The sequence below is a fragment of the Rhipicephalus microplus genome, chromosome 7 (genome assembly GCF_043290135.1).
Source record: "Rhipicephalus microplus isolate Deutch F79 chromosome 7, USDA_Rmic, whole genome shotgun sequence".
Lineage (NCBI taxonomy): Eukaryota > Metazoa > Arthropoda > Arachnida > Ixodida > Ixodidae > Rhipicephalus > Rhipicephalus microplus.
The window spans coordinates 15,341,804-15,357,369 of record NC_134706.1 but is presented as its reverse complement, the minus strand read 5'-3'; the positions used below and the strand labels follow the sequence as shown (position 1 = coordinate 15,357,369).

The window sequence follows — 15,566 nt, the reverse complement described above, 5'->3', positions numbered from 1 at the left end:
ACACCAATGGAAATACTGTTGCGTATACCACATTCTATGATATGCATATGGAAATACTGTGAGGTGTACCTCATTTTGTGGTATACATATGGAACTATTTTTGGGTATAACTCATTCTATGGTATACCTATGATAATATTGTTGAGTATACTTGATTCTATGTTGTACCTATGAAACTATCGTTGGGTATACCTCATTCTATTATATACACCTACGGAGCTATTGTTGGGAATACCTTATTCTATGGTATACCTATGGAACCTCTGTTGGGTGAGCCTCATTCTATAGTCTATAAAACACCTTCAAGAACGTACTTAATGCATGAGAAAACTGCAGCCATGGGGAACTGAAATGTCCTACAAACCATATTGCTGAGCGTATCTCATGTTATAGAAGAATAGACCATTTGCGAGACTGTACTTTATGAGTACGAGTACTGACGCCACTGAGACCTGAAATGTCTTATAGACTTCAATATTGTAGACTGTACCTCATCATATCGACTTCCTGCAAAAACCTACTTATTGTGTGCGAGTACTGATGCCACGAAGACCAGAAATGTCCCCTATATGCCTTATTATTGTTGAGTTCACCTTATTTTATAGACCACCTGCGACACTGTGCTGAACGTGGATGAGTACTGACGCTACCAAGATTAGAAATATGACCTATAGACCACCTACGAGACGGGGATGAATAAGGATGTTCTCACGCAATGCAGAGACCGCATTCTGAGACATAATGCGACAGTATCTCTTGGGGCGACGTGTTTAGCCGATGTTTTCTTGTGTTTGCATGTTGCTGCGTGAATTAACAAGGCCGTGAAGCATCGTATGCACCAACCCAACCATTTTCATGCGTGTGCGTCTACGGTAACACGGTCTGTTTAGTTGTAACATATGCAATACGCAGTCTAGCAGTCCAACATGGCGGTACAGACACCTGTTCATAAAATAGTCTATACACTGGCGTGTTCCAATTGTCCTGTCTCGACCTTCTATTTTTCGATGTACGCTTCCAGACAGAACTACTATACCAAGTCTTCGATTACGATTGACCTTCGCCTCCCTTCTTACAGGCTAAAGCATACCCTACCTCACCCCTCCACCCACAATAAGGAGGAAATATCTTGTATCAGCTCCTGCGTTACGTCACTATGTGTTGCTCGCCACTCTTCATATTTGGAAGCGCAAAATCGACGAGGACAGGAAGAAACTTAGAAAGATAGGGCAGGGTGCTATATATCCCTGGACCGGGCGTTTTCGCCCTTCCAAGTTTTAAGACTATGAAACAACTAGCCCAGCAACGCATTCTTTTCTGTTCACCACAGCCTAAGTAAGGCACCCGTTTCTGCACTGACGAACATTGCAGAGCGAGCCTGTGGGACGCCGCCGCCTTCCAGACTGCGCTTCACGGCACACTGCGCAGTAACTTCAGCGACAAGCTGTCGATGAGCTTCTTCAACGGGTTCGCTATAATCAACTCGATGATCATCGATACCAGAACAATGGGACGCGCGGAGCCATTCGGCAAGGTACGTGAACATGTATTTTACCAAACACCTTGTAGAGTGATGAGAGAGAGAGAGAAAGGGTCGAGGACGCACGGAAAGCTGTTGCTGTTCTGAAGCAGAGGGAAAGAATTTTCGAAGATGAGTTTCCTCTGCCATGCTTATACATTTAGGTGCACGTTAAGGAGCCCCAGAAGGTCGAAAATTCCGAAGCCCTTCACTAAGGCGCCTCTTACAATCATCATCGTAGTTTTGGAACTATGAACACTAAAAAAATATTATTATACTGTTATGAGTATACTTTGCTCAAGAAATCTCTTGTCTACAAGCGGCTTCGAGCAATCGTGAAGCACGGTAAATACCTCTTGAGGGAATACTAGAAAAGTCTTGAACCCGGGGTGTCACTGCAGACAACGTTTTGTCAAATGGTCTCGCCATCTTCTTATAGACGAAGGCGAAATTGAACGATGGCCCTCGGAGTTCCTCCCTCGCCTTCTCTGGGCTGTGAAAAGTATGCGTGACGCCCCAAAAATTCACTGACCCAAAAATGCGTCACCCCAAAAATGCGTCACCCCGCAAATGCGTCACCCCACAAATGCGTCACACCACAACAGATGCCTTCACACCTGTTACTTGGGCGGGCAAACCCCATTCACGCGACGACTTCGGCGAGTGACATCCACTGTTGCTGGCATGAGGCTGGCTACTTGTAAAAAAAGTACCGCGTTGTCGCTATTCGCTGATGAGCTGAGTATGTAACTGATGTACATCCTGTTACCTTGTTTTGCTCTTACATGCTTGAGCACTGCGCTTCCGGGTTGATGAGCAATGGATTACAAATCTGAAAAACCAAGCGACAACGCGATATCGCGAACGCCACGTTTTGTCGCTCATAACATTGCTCGTCGTTGTCGCGTGCATTTTCGCGCACATGGGGTTTGGCCTTGCAGGGGCACTAAGGAGCAAATCACTTTTTCGCGCATTATTATAGTCACAATCCCGAAAACGCCACTCATACCGCGACACGACACTTGGTAAGGGAGAAAAACGCGCGAAAAAAAAAGTGCGGGTAGAGACGCCACCTTAAGATTTCCACACCAAACACTGTGACGTCATCCAACTTTCGAAGGCGTCTACTGGGTCCTACGTACCGTCTAATCGATAATGTTTACCCGGTAATCTGCGAGTGTCGTAGCTTTAGCATACTAAGTCTCAGAAAATTTCATCGAGCCAATGTCGCAAAAATGCAAAAAAATACGTTGTGGGGGGGCTTTTACGTCACAGGCGAAGATTACGGCGCGAAATTTAAAAATACAACTTCAACCTTGATTTTCTCCGCTAATAACGAACTCATGACAATCAGAATGGACGTTAGAGTTTTCAGAGCGCAATTTATCATTCTGAAACTTCTGATTGTTTCTCTTTAGTCTCTCTAAAGTCGTGCACTTTAGCTATGAACAGACGCTTTCGTGTGTGCATGTCAGTAGGACATTTATTTATTTACTTATTTATTTACTTCGCTTAGCCTCGCTTCATCATAAGTGTCACCTGGGCTACAGCTCTCAATCCCTTTCACCCTGCAGACTTTCCGGGCAGCGAGCAATCCGATCCTGGATCCGAGCTGGGTATACATTCACACGGCCGCCATTTGGCCAGGCGGCAACGGGCGCGTGCCCGAGTCGATGGTGGCGGACATGCTCAGGTTGGTTGTGAAGATACACAGCTGACACAATAAACACTGAGAGCCTTATATGCCTTCTCCAATGGCAAGAACGACCGTCAGCGTTGTGAACACGAATGGTGGAACGCGACGACAGCAAGAAAGTAATATTCACGATTAGTGGCTCCACGAGCCGTACGAAATCTCCTCCCAATCGTAACTAACCGTCTGAGCCATTCAAGATGCCTTTCTAACCGCAACTTCCAAACAATAATTATTCGAAACAAGATGTCTTTCTAACTATAGCTTTCTTTTTTGCGATGACTTTTTATACCCGCCGTGAATCGATATCAGCTTGCCTAGTTCTGAATCCTGTCATACGTGCACGTTGCACTACCTCGTGATCGACGTCCATTGGACCAAGCGACGATGTCAAGTGATTACGTCACGGACATGTTGTTCCTTCTCCACACGTGGTTCGCTGGAATAAGATTACATTGGTTTATGCACGCTTTTTCCATCTCCTCCAGTGTTCTCATTCCAGCGCCGTGGTCGGCCATATTATGAGGTCGAGGGCCAATAGGATGAGCCGGACACAGTGGGGGCCGGACAGCGAATAGAAGGTGGAGGGAAAAGGGGGGGGGGGACTTTGCAGGCAAGGAGCGAAATTCGGAGAATTTTCAACAGTGTGGAAAATCAGAATAACGATTATTTTTGACGCATGCCACGACGTTGCAGTTTACCAACATAAGTTACGAGCCGAAAACGCTACTTGACATCAAAAGTGCCATGTTACCCTTCACACAGGAAGTGACAAGGGAAAGCAAAGGAAGATGGGCGGCGTTCTCATGCCGTGCTGTTTAAAACTGTCCTGCGGGCTGCAGGTGGCTGACCCCTGCTCTAGTGCATCATGCAACGAGAACCGTGACGTCACACTAGCACTGAAGCGCTTGTGTTTCGCCACAAAATACAAGAATGAATTTTTCTCGCTATTTTGATTGTATTGAATAAATGTTAATGAAAGGACTAAGTAAAGGACTTGTTCGCCTGTTAAATATTTTTTTCGTTATCCTCACCTCATTTGCCCGCTCTTGAAGTGCCTCCGTATGCGTTCACCTCCTCGCATTGGAGCACTACTGTGTAATATGCTTACGCCTCGCTCTCACAAGTATTTTTTTGTTGTTTTTTTCTTCTCACTACAGTTTCCTTTCACTATGCCAGCCTGTTTATCATTACATTCAACATGCTTCGAGTCGTCCTTGTTTTGCACTTTCCTTGTAATCACTTGTTGACGCCGATGTATTGTGGTCTGTTTTGTTTCTGCCGTCAGCTACTGCACATGCCATTCTGCTATAATTCATTTAGGAGCAACAGTAAAATTAATAAACATTCACGACACACTTCCTCGCGAATAATTAGCCGATGATGAACAGGATTAGTGCTACGCTTCGAGCACCGTTTTAGTCGAAAGGTGTACCCCCTTCGGAACGGCTCTTTTCGCACCTGGGCGCAGCATCGTATTTACGTCTGCAGAGATGCGGATGTGGTCGGCATAAGCACGAGCAACACCACCGACGAGCCCAACATCATCTTGGGACGAGCTGGGCCGAACACTGCTCCCTACAAGGCCGCTTCTCCGCCAAACCCGATCAGACCCGTGGGTCCGGGCACCCGAGGAATGGTGAATATACCACTCGTTCGCACAATAAACGTATACACTTCAACTAACCTTCAGAATTACTATCGGTCTTGCTTATAATCACGTTTGTACTCGTCGACTCGCGCGTATTCTAAAGCACTCTTTCATATACCATTTCAATGATTATCGATCAGAGGCGCAGGGGGTGCTTTCACCTCCCCCACAGACAACTTTTCCAGTGAATTTCCTGTGAATAAATCTTATCTTGTCATTCATTTTAAGAAAAATGACTTTACTGGTTTACAAGCACTTATAACTCTTATTCGAACATGTGTATCAAAAAGCGCCAAGAAGGGCACCGATTACGTGAGATGTTCGTGTTAAAAGAACATTGACACCATGGTCGAGAAAGCTAATTATATTGGCCATAACGGTCTCATGTGTCGCTCACTTGGACTCATCGAGACTCAGATCAAGCCGCGAATCTTGAGTTTGAGTCTGGGTGAGCATTTTGTTTCTTTTTTTGTGTGTGAATGTGAGCCCGATCAAGTCTGCCTACGGAAAATTTTGGTGAGTATGTAAGTTCGAGTGAGACCTAAGCGCAAGATATACTTCATGAGTGAGTTTGAGTGAGATCCACATGTTTTACGGAACCTCTGCCATTGAGTAAAGTCAGCGATAAATACGTCGAGGTGCGAGTCCTCCGGGCTACTTCAAAACTTTCTAAGCTACAGCCGTTATATCAACAGCCCCGCAGTATTTTAGCCGTCGGAGTTGCCGTGAGGCTCCGCACAAAGTCCTGACGGACAGCATCACCTTGCGCGACGTATGATCTGCGTACGATTGAAAGCGTTCGATGACAGCCGACGATCGCGACGCGAGCCGAGGAAACGCGAGCGGAAGAGGCCTGGAGAGAAGGTTGCCCGGTTCCTGCACGAATTGCGTTCTTTGTTCGACCTGGCCTGGTCGCTCGTGCTTTAACCTGACAGAGATCGGCAGATGGCTCGTGCCTTTGCATGTGCTGTGCTCGCCACTTTGTTTGCGACGAAGCGATAGACAGCACCAATGTCGCGCTTCTCTAGATGGAGCAGGTGCGTCGCCTTACGCCAGTGTTTTGTTTCGCTATGTATACGCTGCAGGTTGGATGCTCGAGAATTCGCTGCTGGCCTCTTACTCCGTATAAAATTGAAATTGTTTGAGATCGCATTCATTCGCTCTTGCTGCGAAACCAATATTGTTTCACACCTAGAGACGTTGAGATGTGTGGTTCCTACGAATTGGGGGAGCTTCGCCTTAAGCAATATTCTGTTCCCACGATAGCGATATTATGGTCCTAGTGCTTACTTTAAACACTTGGTGCATGAAATCTTATTTCGAACTCGCTATGCACCATGTGCCATCGTATATGTATGTGCCTTCTGTTGTGGGCGACTCGCTTTAAAACTATAAGTCATTTTGATAATCCCATGGTCTGACCCCCGACGACAACGTACGCTTGTATCACACATTGTTACGGCAATATTTCATGTTGTATTGTGAAGCGTTTGTACACAATGCGTGTGTTAGTAAGCATGAAAGTTACTTTCGCTACGTTTCTAAACACACGGGAAACGTGTACTGGCATATGGTAGATAACGAATTCAACTGACGACTTACTCAGTGTGCCGGGGCACTCCACTTCATGGTTTGTAACCCACAATCGTCCAGTTGTAGAAAGATATTACTGACGCAGCGGTAGCCATAACGAGTGTTTTTGTTCCTGACTGCGTCACAAATAGGCATGGTGGCGCACTCGCGCTTACTTCGACGACCCTGTCAGGTTTATGCGTATTTTTCTTTTCCTCTCTTCCGTAGCTGGACATACTCGCGGAATTCCCCCACTGGAAGACGGTGCTGAAACGCGCCAGTCTGTGCTTCTCGCTCACAACGTCCATCAACTACATGCGTAGCAGCGCCAATCCCATCGACTTCGTCTCGGAGATCCACAGCGTGGACGACGTACAGCGTTACCACCGGCTTAGGGTGAGCTGTACAGCGTCTCTTATTTCCATCAAATGTATTAGGGCGGCGGTGGTGGTATCGAATTTCGTTTGACTAGGTCACCTGCCTGGCACCTCGGGGTGGCTCAACGCGGGAAGTGACTCTTGCAACCCGGGAAAGGATAGCCATCTCTTTCTCCCGATCTGAAGTTCTGACGAGTTCATCCCATGCTGAACTTGAGGGATCTACTAGGAGCGAACTTAGAGGGAGACCCCCCCTCCCCCCACTTTCAAAAAAGATGTGATCTTCAGTAGCTAGTGCATTTAGAGAACAGTTTGTACAGTTTTGTTCCAATTTTACGTTAGCGACAATTGCAAATCTACGAGGGCTGGTGAAAGCGTGCGTTCGCATGTGGCGTTGCGCGGTGGCCTACGCCCTCGTTAAGTCTTCACCTGATAAAGCACCCGTTCACTCTTGTATTAATTTGTGACGTCCTCATAAGAGATCAGTCCCTGATCATGCGGGAAAACATACGCCCCGAGGGGCGCACCTCTAGGTTTGTCAACCTCGAGACATACGATGCGTCTCATTTCCTATGGGTTCCTGGTGTACGAAGGGACCCACACAAGCTCGACGGTTGCATCGTCCCGCACCCTTGTAAGGGTCCTTGCCGCATAAGTGGCTTCCTTCTCAACATTTGTTATAGCTTGTTTCGAATCGCCTACAGTCGTACGAGCAGAAGCGCTCGTGGTGGCCAGCGCTATGGCGGTTTCTTCCACCTCTAGAGTGGACGAGACATCCACATAGGCATTGCTTAAGATTCGTCTCTCTTCGGTTAATAAACTCGCTACGTAAAGCTCTTCATTCTGCTTTGCTGCATCTGCGTACACTGCAGTTTTTGTCGTTTTGATACTTGTCCTGCAGGGACATTGCTCTGGCAGACAGCCTTCCCTTATCTCTATCTGCTAACGTGCTTTTGGAGAAGGCTTTAACGACAAACGACGTCATATACTTCTAAAATTAAGTTCTTCCTGCCGATTCTGTGAGGTGGTTCAACTCTAGATTGTGTAGTATGGCATGTGCCTACCAGCCTCTTCACAATACAAACGGACCTGCTGTGCAATTTTGTCAGCCTCAATAACCTCTCCTAACGACTATTGTAAATGACCAAGTTGGGGCAACACAGAGATAGAAAGAGTGGGCGGTGAGGTGTGCGACCAGGGACGCTTTCAATGAATTCGTTTTAGGGTGAAAGTGTATTCCCAAGTGTATTCATCGCGTCGCAGTGACCTTGAGTGACTGGAGCGCAAAAATGGTGCCTGGCTACACTGGCAATGTAACGATGCCCGTGCGACGTGAGGCAAAGGCTTAGTCACTTTGCAAGTTGTACGGCCGTGGTACGACATCATGCATGGCGTTTCCGTTGCGTGGGGTCATGGGACTCACGTTGGCTGGGGTGCACTGTTACTCTCTGCCGCGCTGCTCAACACCGGTCAATCAATGTTCGCTCGTGCTGACTACGCGATTGCTAATACTGACTTACCATTGACCATAGATTGGCGAACTCACTCATGAGTTGACTTACTCCGACTCGCTCAGACTGAGATCGGGCCGTGAGTATGAGTCTGGGTGTGCCTGTGTTGATAGTATTATGGTGAGCGCAAGTCCGAGTAAGTCCGGGTAAGGAACACTTTGGCCCGTCTGAGTCCGAGGGAGCCCCAAGTGCAAAATATAGTTCATACTTGAGTGAGTTAGAGGGCGCTACACAATTTTCGCCGACCTATAGCATTGTTTATTGTTTACTACTCGCCGAGTGACTGTTAATTCTTACGCATGGTTGCGTTCAAAATAACGAACAAGTTCGTCTTTATTCATTGCCTAACTAGTGAACGAGTTGTCAACGAGGTATACGTTCTAGCGTCACTCCGCTTGGTGACCTCTGCAGTTTACGACCAAGCTGAACGGCACCACGACGTATCCCGTCGAGGACAAGCAGACCACCTATTACTTCGACAACACGACGCACTCGCACTTCTGGCGCTTCACTCGCAATAACGACCTGCTGACGTTGTTCGCCTACGACACGAACACTACGCTGGCATACAAGGTACGCCGTCGAGTATCTTCTCCTTACTTCCGTCGTGACTCGCTGTCCTTGCGCATCTCTCCCTCTCTCTATATATATATCTTTAATGCTATCCTTTTAATTCCTCCTTACCCCCATCCCTCGTGAGGTACGCACTGTTGAGGTGTCCCACCAGATGAAGACAGTTACGGGGCTCACTTTTCTCTTCTTTTCCCTTTTATAACCACATAAGAGTTTTGAGACGAGTGATCTGGTTCGCGGAGAAGTGCCAGGAAAAGAAATAAAAATGAGACCACTAAAGTAGCTTTGCATTGGTGGTGCCACCCTTTTAGGAAGTGCGGAGATGAGTGGCCTGCCTTGTTTCTCTTTATTCTTTGTTTCTTTCCAGCCCTGTTTCAACTCATGTTTTAGTCGCTGTTTCTTACTATCTATAACTTGCTTCTACTTATTTCTCTTATTCGTTGTTTTTATAAATAATCTTTCTTTTTTTGCGTTTCTTGTTTTCATCTATTTCTTGATTATATCTTTCTCACTCCTCCTATCTTGCTGTATCTTCATTTCATCTCTCGTTCCTGCCTGTTTCTGCAGCTTTACCCCCGTGTCTGTTTCTTTCTCTCTGTCTTTCTTTGTCTTCCTCCGTTATTTACGTCTATTTTCTTTCTTTTTATTTTCTCGCTATCTGCGCACTCGTTCTTGCAACCGCCAGAGACATCCAGTCCCAGGCCACATAAATCGGCGCACGTGTTCAGTGAGCGAAGTAGAAGACAAAATGGAGGATGCGAACGCTTGCCGGTTCATAATGGTTTTAATTTCACTGACTAACATTCAAAAAAGTAAAACGAAATACGAAGGTGACCTTAGCTCGTGAATTTAGTGTTTAGTGGAAGTACTTGCACCTCCATGTTCGATATCCTTCTGTATTCCGTAGGTTTCCTTCGTGTTTCGCCACACGCACTATCGAAGACGATCTCGGAGGCCACGTAGAAAGAAGCGCTATATAGGATTGAGATCTGCTCCACCAGATGACGCGAGAACACCAGCTGCTCACAACTTTCCAGCAGACTCAGTCAATTAATTTAGGTTTTCCGTTCTGGCAGTTGAATGACACTGTTATCTGAAATCAAGTTATGCTCAAATATCATACGCACCCAACATAACTGAAGAATTGCAAAAAAAGTTTGTCGCAGCGCCATCTGTACGTATGTACAGATAAGAGCCAAGTTCCGCCCCTTTGGCCGGCATGCATATGGCCTGGATGTTCCACAAAATGTTCCCGTCGAAAGGAAACGTCTGTCTAACGTTCGCACTTCTCTACATTAGCACGAGTGTCACGTTTTTTTTCTTGTTTTCTTATTTGTTTTAATGCCAAATGGTGGCTAAGTCCATCGTTGCTTGAATACTTCGAAGTTTTTTCCAGCGTTGCGAGAATTTATGCAACTGGTCTATTACCGTATATGCTTCGAACAGATACAAAAGTGTTATTCGGTGTTCATGAGAACAAAAGACAATAATGCGAGAGAAATTATACGGGGCGTACTAGAAGTAACTGTAATGTATATTTGAAGAAAAACGGATCTAAAGATAAGTTGCTTTGGGCAGGGACCACAGCAGCGACCTTCGAATAACGCATCCGATGCTCTACCAACTGAGCTACCACGGCGGCTGTCCCCCCGTCTGTTTTATTGGGAATATATGTGTCTTAAACATGAAATCGTAAGTCAGCGCCACCTGTTCCCATAGCGGCGAGTGGGAAACACTCTTCTTGCCTTTTTTTTTGGCGTCACTTAGTGCGCGATTACATGACGAGATGGCAGATGACGAATAATCCTTCGCACACCTCCTCCTAGTCCTCAAGACATCAAGTCTGCCAGAACGAGGCCCTCGCTCTGAAATGCAGGAAAGCGTAAAATCGTGGGCTCGTTTTCCTTTGTTAGGCTCAATTATTGTGCCTAACGAAGGAAAAAAAACGAGTCCTTTACATTTTCTTTCATTCGGTGTTCGTATCGCTGATTGGGGACTCAGATTGTTCGCACGTGCTGAAAACGCGTGCAATCCATGCAGATTCATGTGGAAAGAATAGCCAGGCAAAGATGTTTGCTGTGTTTGTGGTGTCTTGACTATCGTGTCCGCGTTTACAGGCCCCGTCTTGTAGCCTGAACACGTAACTAGCTGATGCCCCTGTTGTTCCAATCTGATATCGTTGGCCACGGCCATTTTTGTACTACGGACATTTCAGGCGAACGCGATGCTCGACGCCTACGGAGACGACAAGTGCATCGTCTTCGAAGACATGGGCGAGGACTACGAGGAAGCGGGCTTCGACTACGCCAACCAGCACGTGTTCTTCGGCAAGATGGCCATGATCAAGGCCGTGTACGACGTGATGGTGAAGAGGTACGGAGTACCTTTTCCATGAACGGGGAAAACAAAATGACGGCGACGTGGAGTACTCCGTTAATTGCGCGAGCAACTCCATCGAGCTTCCACGGACATTGCTTTCAAGCGCCATAGTGACGTCAACAAGCGGGTGACGTCACGAGTTTCAAGCGCCATGGTGACATCATCAAGCAGGGCGATGGCGCTTGGTGATCCATTATAATATTCGCTAATTATTTGAAACGGGACTTCGACGGAAAGTGTGAACCGCTACGTCATATTTGGTGTGTGTTTTTTCTTTAATACTGAGTCACGTGTTTAACGTGTGCTTTTTCGTTTGTTGAGTTTGGTAATGGCGTCGTCAAAAATGAAGACGTGACACTATGCGCGTTGTTGTAATCTTGTCAAGTTATATAATGTAGAAATAAGACCTCTGTGCATCTTTACGGCATGTGTAGACTGCGACGCCATGGGTTTTTTTTGTGACTCTTTTATGCTGAACTGTGCGTTTGATGCGTGTGGTTGCACTCGCCAAGTTTTTATAGGCGTTATGAGCGCTATTGTCGTATATGCGTATGATAGCTTGTTTTTTCGCCTTACTGATTTGACCCGATTGTGGAGGCTATCTTTGATGTTTATCGCTAATATAACAAAATTGTATTGTTTCGGTAACTGCCGTGTTGCTCCCATTTGAGTCAAAAGAGTCTCGGAAGAGAATCAATTGAAAGTGAGTCGGAGAACAAATGGGTGTTAAGGACATTGCTATAGAAATAAAGTAAAAAAAAACGATATGCATGGACATGACATGTAGCACGACCGCAAGAAAAGTGCTGGGCAATAAGAGCAACAGAATAAATTTTATATGAAGGTAGCAAGCGAAGGACTGGATTGATTTGAGAACCATGGGAGGGGTTTCTGCACAGCAGGTGTAGCCAGGTCAATGATGATGACGATGATAGCCGGAGATCTCGGAAGGCGTTTTCCGAGTGATAGACCATGATAAGGCTAACATTCGATGGGGAGATTAGAAAATTGCTGCAGCAAGCAAAGTACACGCCTTGCAGTGGATAAAGTCAGGTTTATGATTGCAGGGAACCTCAAAAGATGCTACTCGAGCGAAGGTCCCCTGGCCGCCTATAGCCTCAAACGCTAGTGTAGCAATAACCGCGGAACAAAACTTTCGTCATGTCAGAGTTCACTTTGGATAAAGTACACTTTTAATGGCCACTCTTGTCATTGCTCTATCAACTGCATGGTGCAAGCATTGTGTCTTAAGGACATGAACGTGCGTGTTACATTGGCCGTTTCAAAGTATGATCCAATGCTTGTTGCAATCGCAGTTAAGCGCCCACCACGCCATAATTATTTCCTTTGAAAATCTGCGAAGCTAAGGCCCACTGCGCGTCTATGTAGATACACGCGAACCTGCGCAGCTGTTGTTGTTTGTGCTCCTGCTGCTGATCAGATATGTCTGAGCTCTTTGTGATGGGTGGGAATTCGCAACTTTTAGCGCCTGGCGCATTACGTTTCCGCTACATATATGATACATTAAGCAGACTCTTCCCAATAGATGACATATGTTTCAACATGTGTCATGGCTCCGTGGTAGAACACACGTTCGGCACGCAGAGTGCCTGGGTTCGGTCTTCGCCGGGGGTCAAAAATTTGTATTAGGTATTAATTTCATTCGCATCCTCCTCGAATTTTCTGCCATGGACAGCACGATATTTCGCTCACAACCAACGACGCCCATGACAGAATCTCTGCGGAACGAGGTCCGTGATGCTTTCTCGTTAAAACATTAGTGACGCATCTGGGAAGTGCGCCCCTAAAATATAAGCGACGTGATGCTAGCAATTCTGTCAAATATCTTCCGTTCCACTTAGAGGGCCGCCCTGTATCAGCAGTATTTTTTTTTTTTACAATGGATGAAGAGTACCCTGGCTTGGCGCTCAGTGTTATGGCTGATCCCATCTCGGAGAACATGGCCCCTGCTTCTCTCCTTTTCCCCCACGCACCAAGGATGCCGCACCGCGAGTGACGTCAGGATGACATCACAGATCAGACACAGCGTCATAACACCACTGACTCGGCAGGTCTCTTTAAATATCAGCCGGTATCACTTATAATCTTGCCGGTGCTGAACATGACAAGTCAATTTACTTTAATATTCATTATTGGAAACGACTGTGGATATTGTATAATCATTGATCGAAGAGCATCATGACGCCACTTCGTCAGCAGGTCTCACTGGCTATCGTCGGGATCGTCTAATATGGCAAATTATCTACACAAGTCATTTACTTCGATGAGTATATTTTCCATCCGGTCTCATTAAATATCGTCAAGTATCGCCTAATCTTGCAAAGTATTAACATGACAAATCATTTTCCTTTAATAAGCATCCTCGAATGTGCGTATATTATTATCACTGATCACAAACAGCATCGTGACGCCGCTTATGCAGAAGGTCTCGCTGAGTATCATCGGAATCGTCTAATCCCACAAAGTATCTAGACAAGTCAATTTACTTCAATGAGCATATTGCCCATCAGGTCTCGCTAAACATCGTCAGGTATCGCCTAATCTTGCAAAGTATCGACATGACGAGTCATTTTACTTTGATATGCGTCATTGGCAACTTCAGGCCACTATTATACACTATAATATACTTAAAAGGCATCGGACTGTGGGTATAATATAACCAATCCTGATCACGAACAGCATCATGACGCCGCTTCCCCTGCAGGGGAGCTATTCTCGTGCTGTTCCCTTGGACGTGTCCACTTCAGCCTCCAATGATTGGCTAGAGGTCGACGAGCAGCGCGCCACCTATTTCCGGTCTTTTTTCCGCAACGTCATTTTGACGCCAAACAGCTTTCACATCTCTCGACACAAATGAGAAAGACTGAATTCGTTTCGCCGCAACGAATGCTGTCGCTCAGAGATCTGTTTCTCGCTTCTTATCTCGGAGGCCATGCATGAACTCTGATCATGTTAGCCCTTGAATCACGTTAGCCCTTGACGCACCTGGAGGGTCGGTACGCATTTCCTCTCAACACCTCAACACGTTCAGAGATCTGTTTCTCGACGCTCATCTCGGAGGCCATGCATGAACTCTCATCATGTTAGCCCTTGAATCACGTTAGCCCTTGACGCACCTGGAAGGTCGGTACGCTGAACACGCTCATACGCAAGGTCAGACTAGTCAAGTATGTTACTGTACATTTCGTCCACTTTCTATCTCGTTACGCTAGGAGTTTGCTGGCGGGTTTAATGCGTCGACGTGGTCAAGAACAACATGACGTCACGATTCTTCGTTTTTTTTTTGCGTAAGTGAACACACTCCAGTGAAGTGGACATGTCTACGAATGATCACCGCGAAAATCGCGCGCTAGTTATCATTGGATATTGTCAGCTGTCGTCTAATCTATCAAAGTTTCTACAGAAGTTAATTTACTACAATAAGCACATTTATAGTCCTCAGAACCCTACAATAACACTGCTTCGCTGCGATAAAGTAGTGGTGCAGGCTCTTCTCACAATCTGTACCGCAAGTGCATCGTAGTATAGCAAGGTAAACACAAGATTGCGATTACAGTAGAATGACGATGTCACTTAGTGCAAGCATGCACCTTATGAGTCATGCACCACACTATGTCGTCTTTCAACTGAACCACCAGAGAACTGATAGATGCGTTTCACATTAGGACAAGTAGGAAGAAATGCGTAAGTGCACTCTCTATCACGTTAACAAAAAAGGAATTCTCATACCTCATCAGCACTCTGAGGGTCTGATTTGAGGCACGGGTTTTATAGCCCTTTTTGGTTTATGCTGTTTCACCAGCCAGGCCATGTGAAAGAAGTGATAAATATATGTACCTACCTTTCTTTCGAATAAACTTTAGCTGCAAGTAGGCGCTCTTGGTCAGTGCGATTTCCTTATGGTATTTCGACATTGACCCATGCGTCACTGTATTCCTGTTCTAGTGTCCGCGTGCCTGTGTGCGCGCACTTATTCAGTTAAAAGATGAACCAATACCAACTAGCCCAATTATCTGTGATACAGCAATACGCTATATCATGCTGTACAATTCCACAAAAAAATGGGATCCGATTCTCGGACCTGTACTTACAATACTACAATAAGCACTATAGTATACTATATTAAGCGATAGTACAAACACGAACCGTCTGCGTCGTACACTCTAACGACTGGGCCCACGGTAACAAGGTCCATAGCCTCGTGTTCACGAGACACGCGCCGTTGCGGGGTTTAAATTACCACACATTTTGAAGACGTCACCATGGCATC

General features: G+C 46.1%; 1 protein-coding gene across 1 annotated transcript; it reads left to right on the top strand.

Annotated features, from left to right (window-relative positions):
- The first annotated feature begins 41 nt into the window (after positions 1–41).
- LOC142767179 (uncharacterized) lies at positions 42–11,291 on the top strand. The gene is made up of 7 exons (XM_075868398.1): positions 42–58; positions 1,372–1,534; positions 3,094–3,212; positions 4,704–4,851; positions 6,664–6,831; positions 8,735–8,896; positions 11,112–11,291. Exons 1-7 carry the CDS (start codon positions 42–44, stop codon positions 11,289–11,291), a joined length of 957 nt encoding a protein of 318 aa, XP_075724513.1.
- Positions 11,292–15,566: the final 4,275 nt, after the last annotated feature.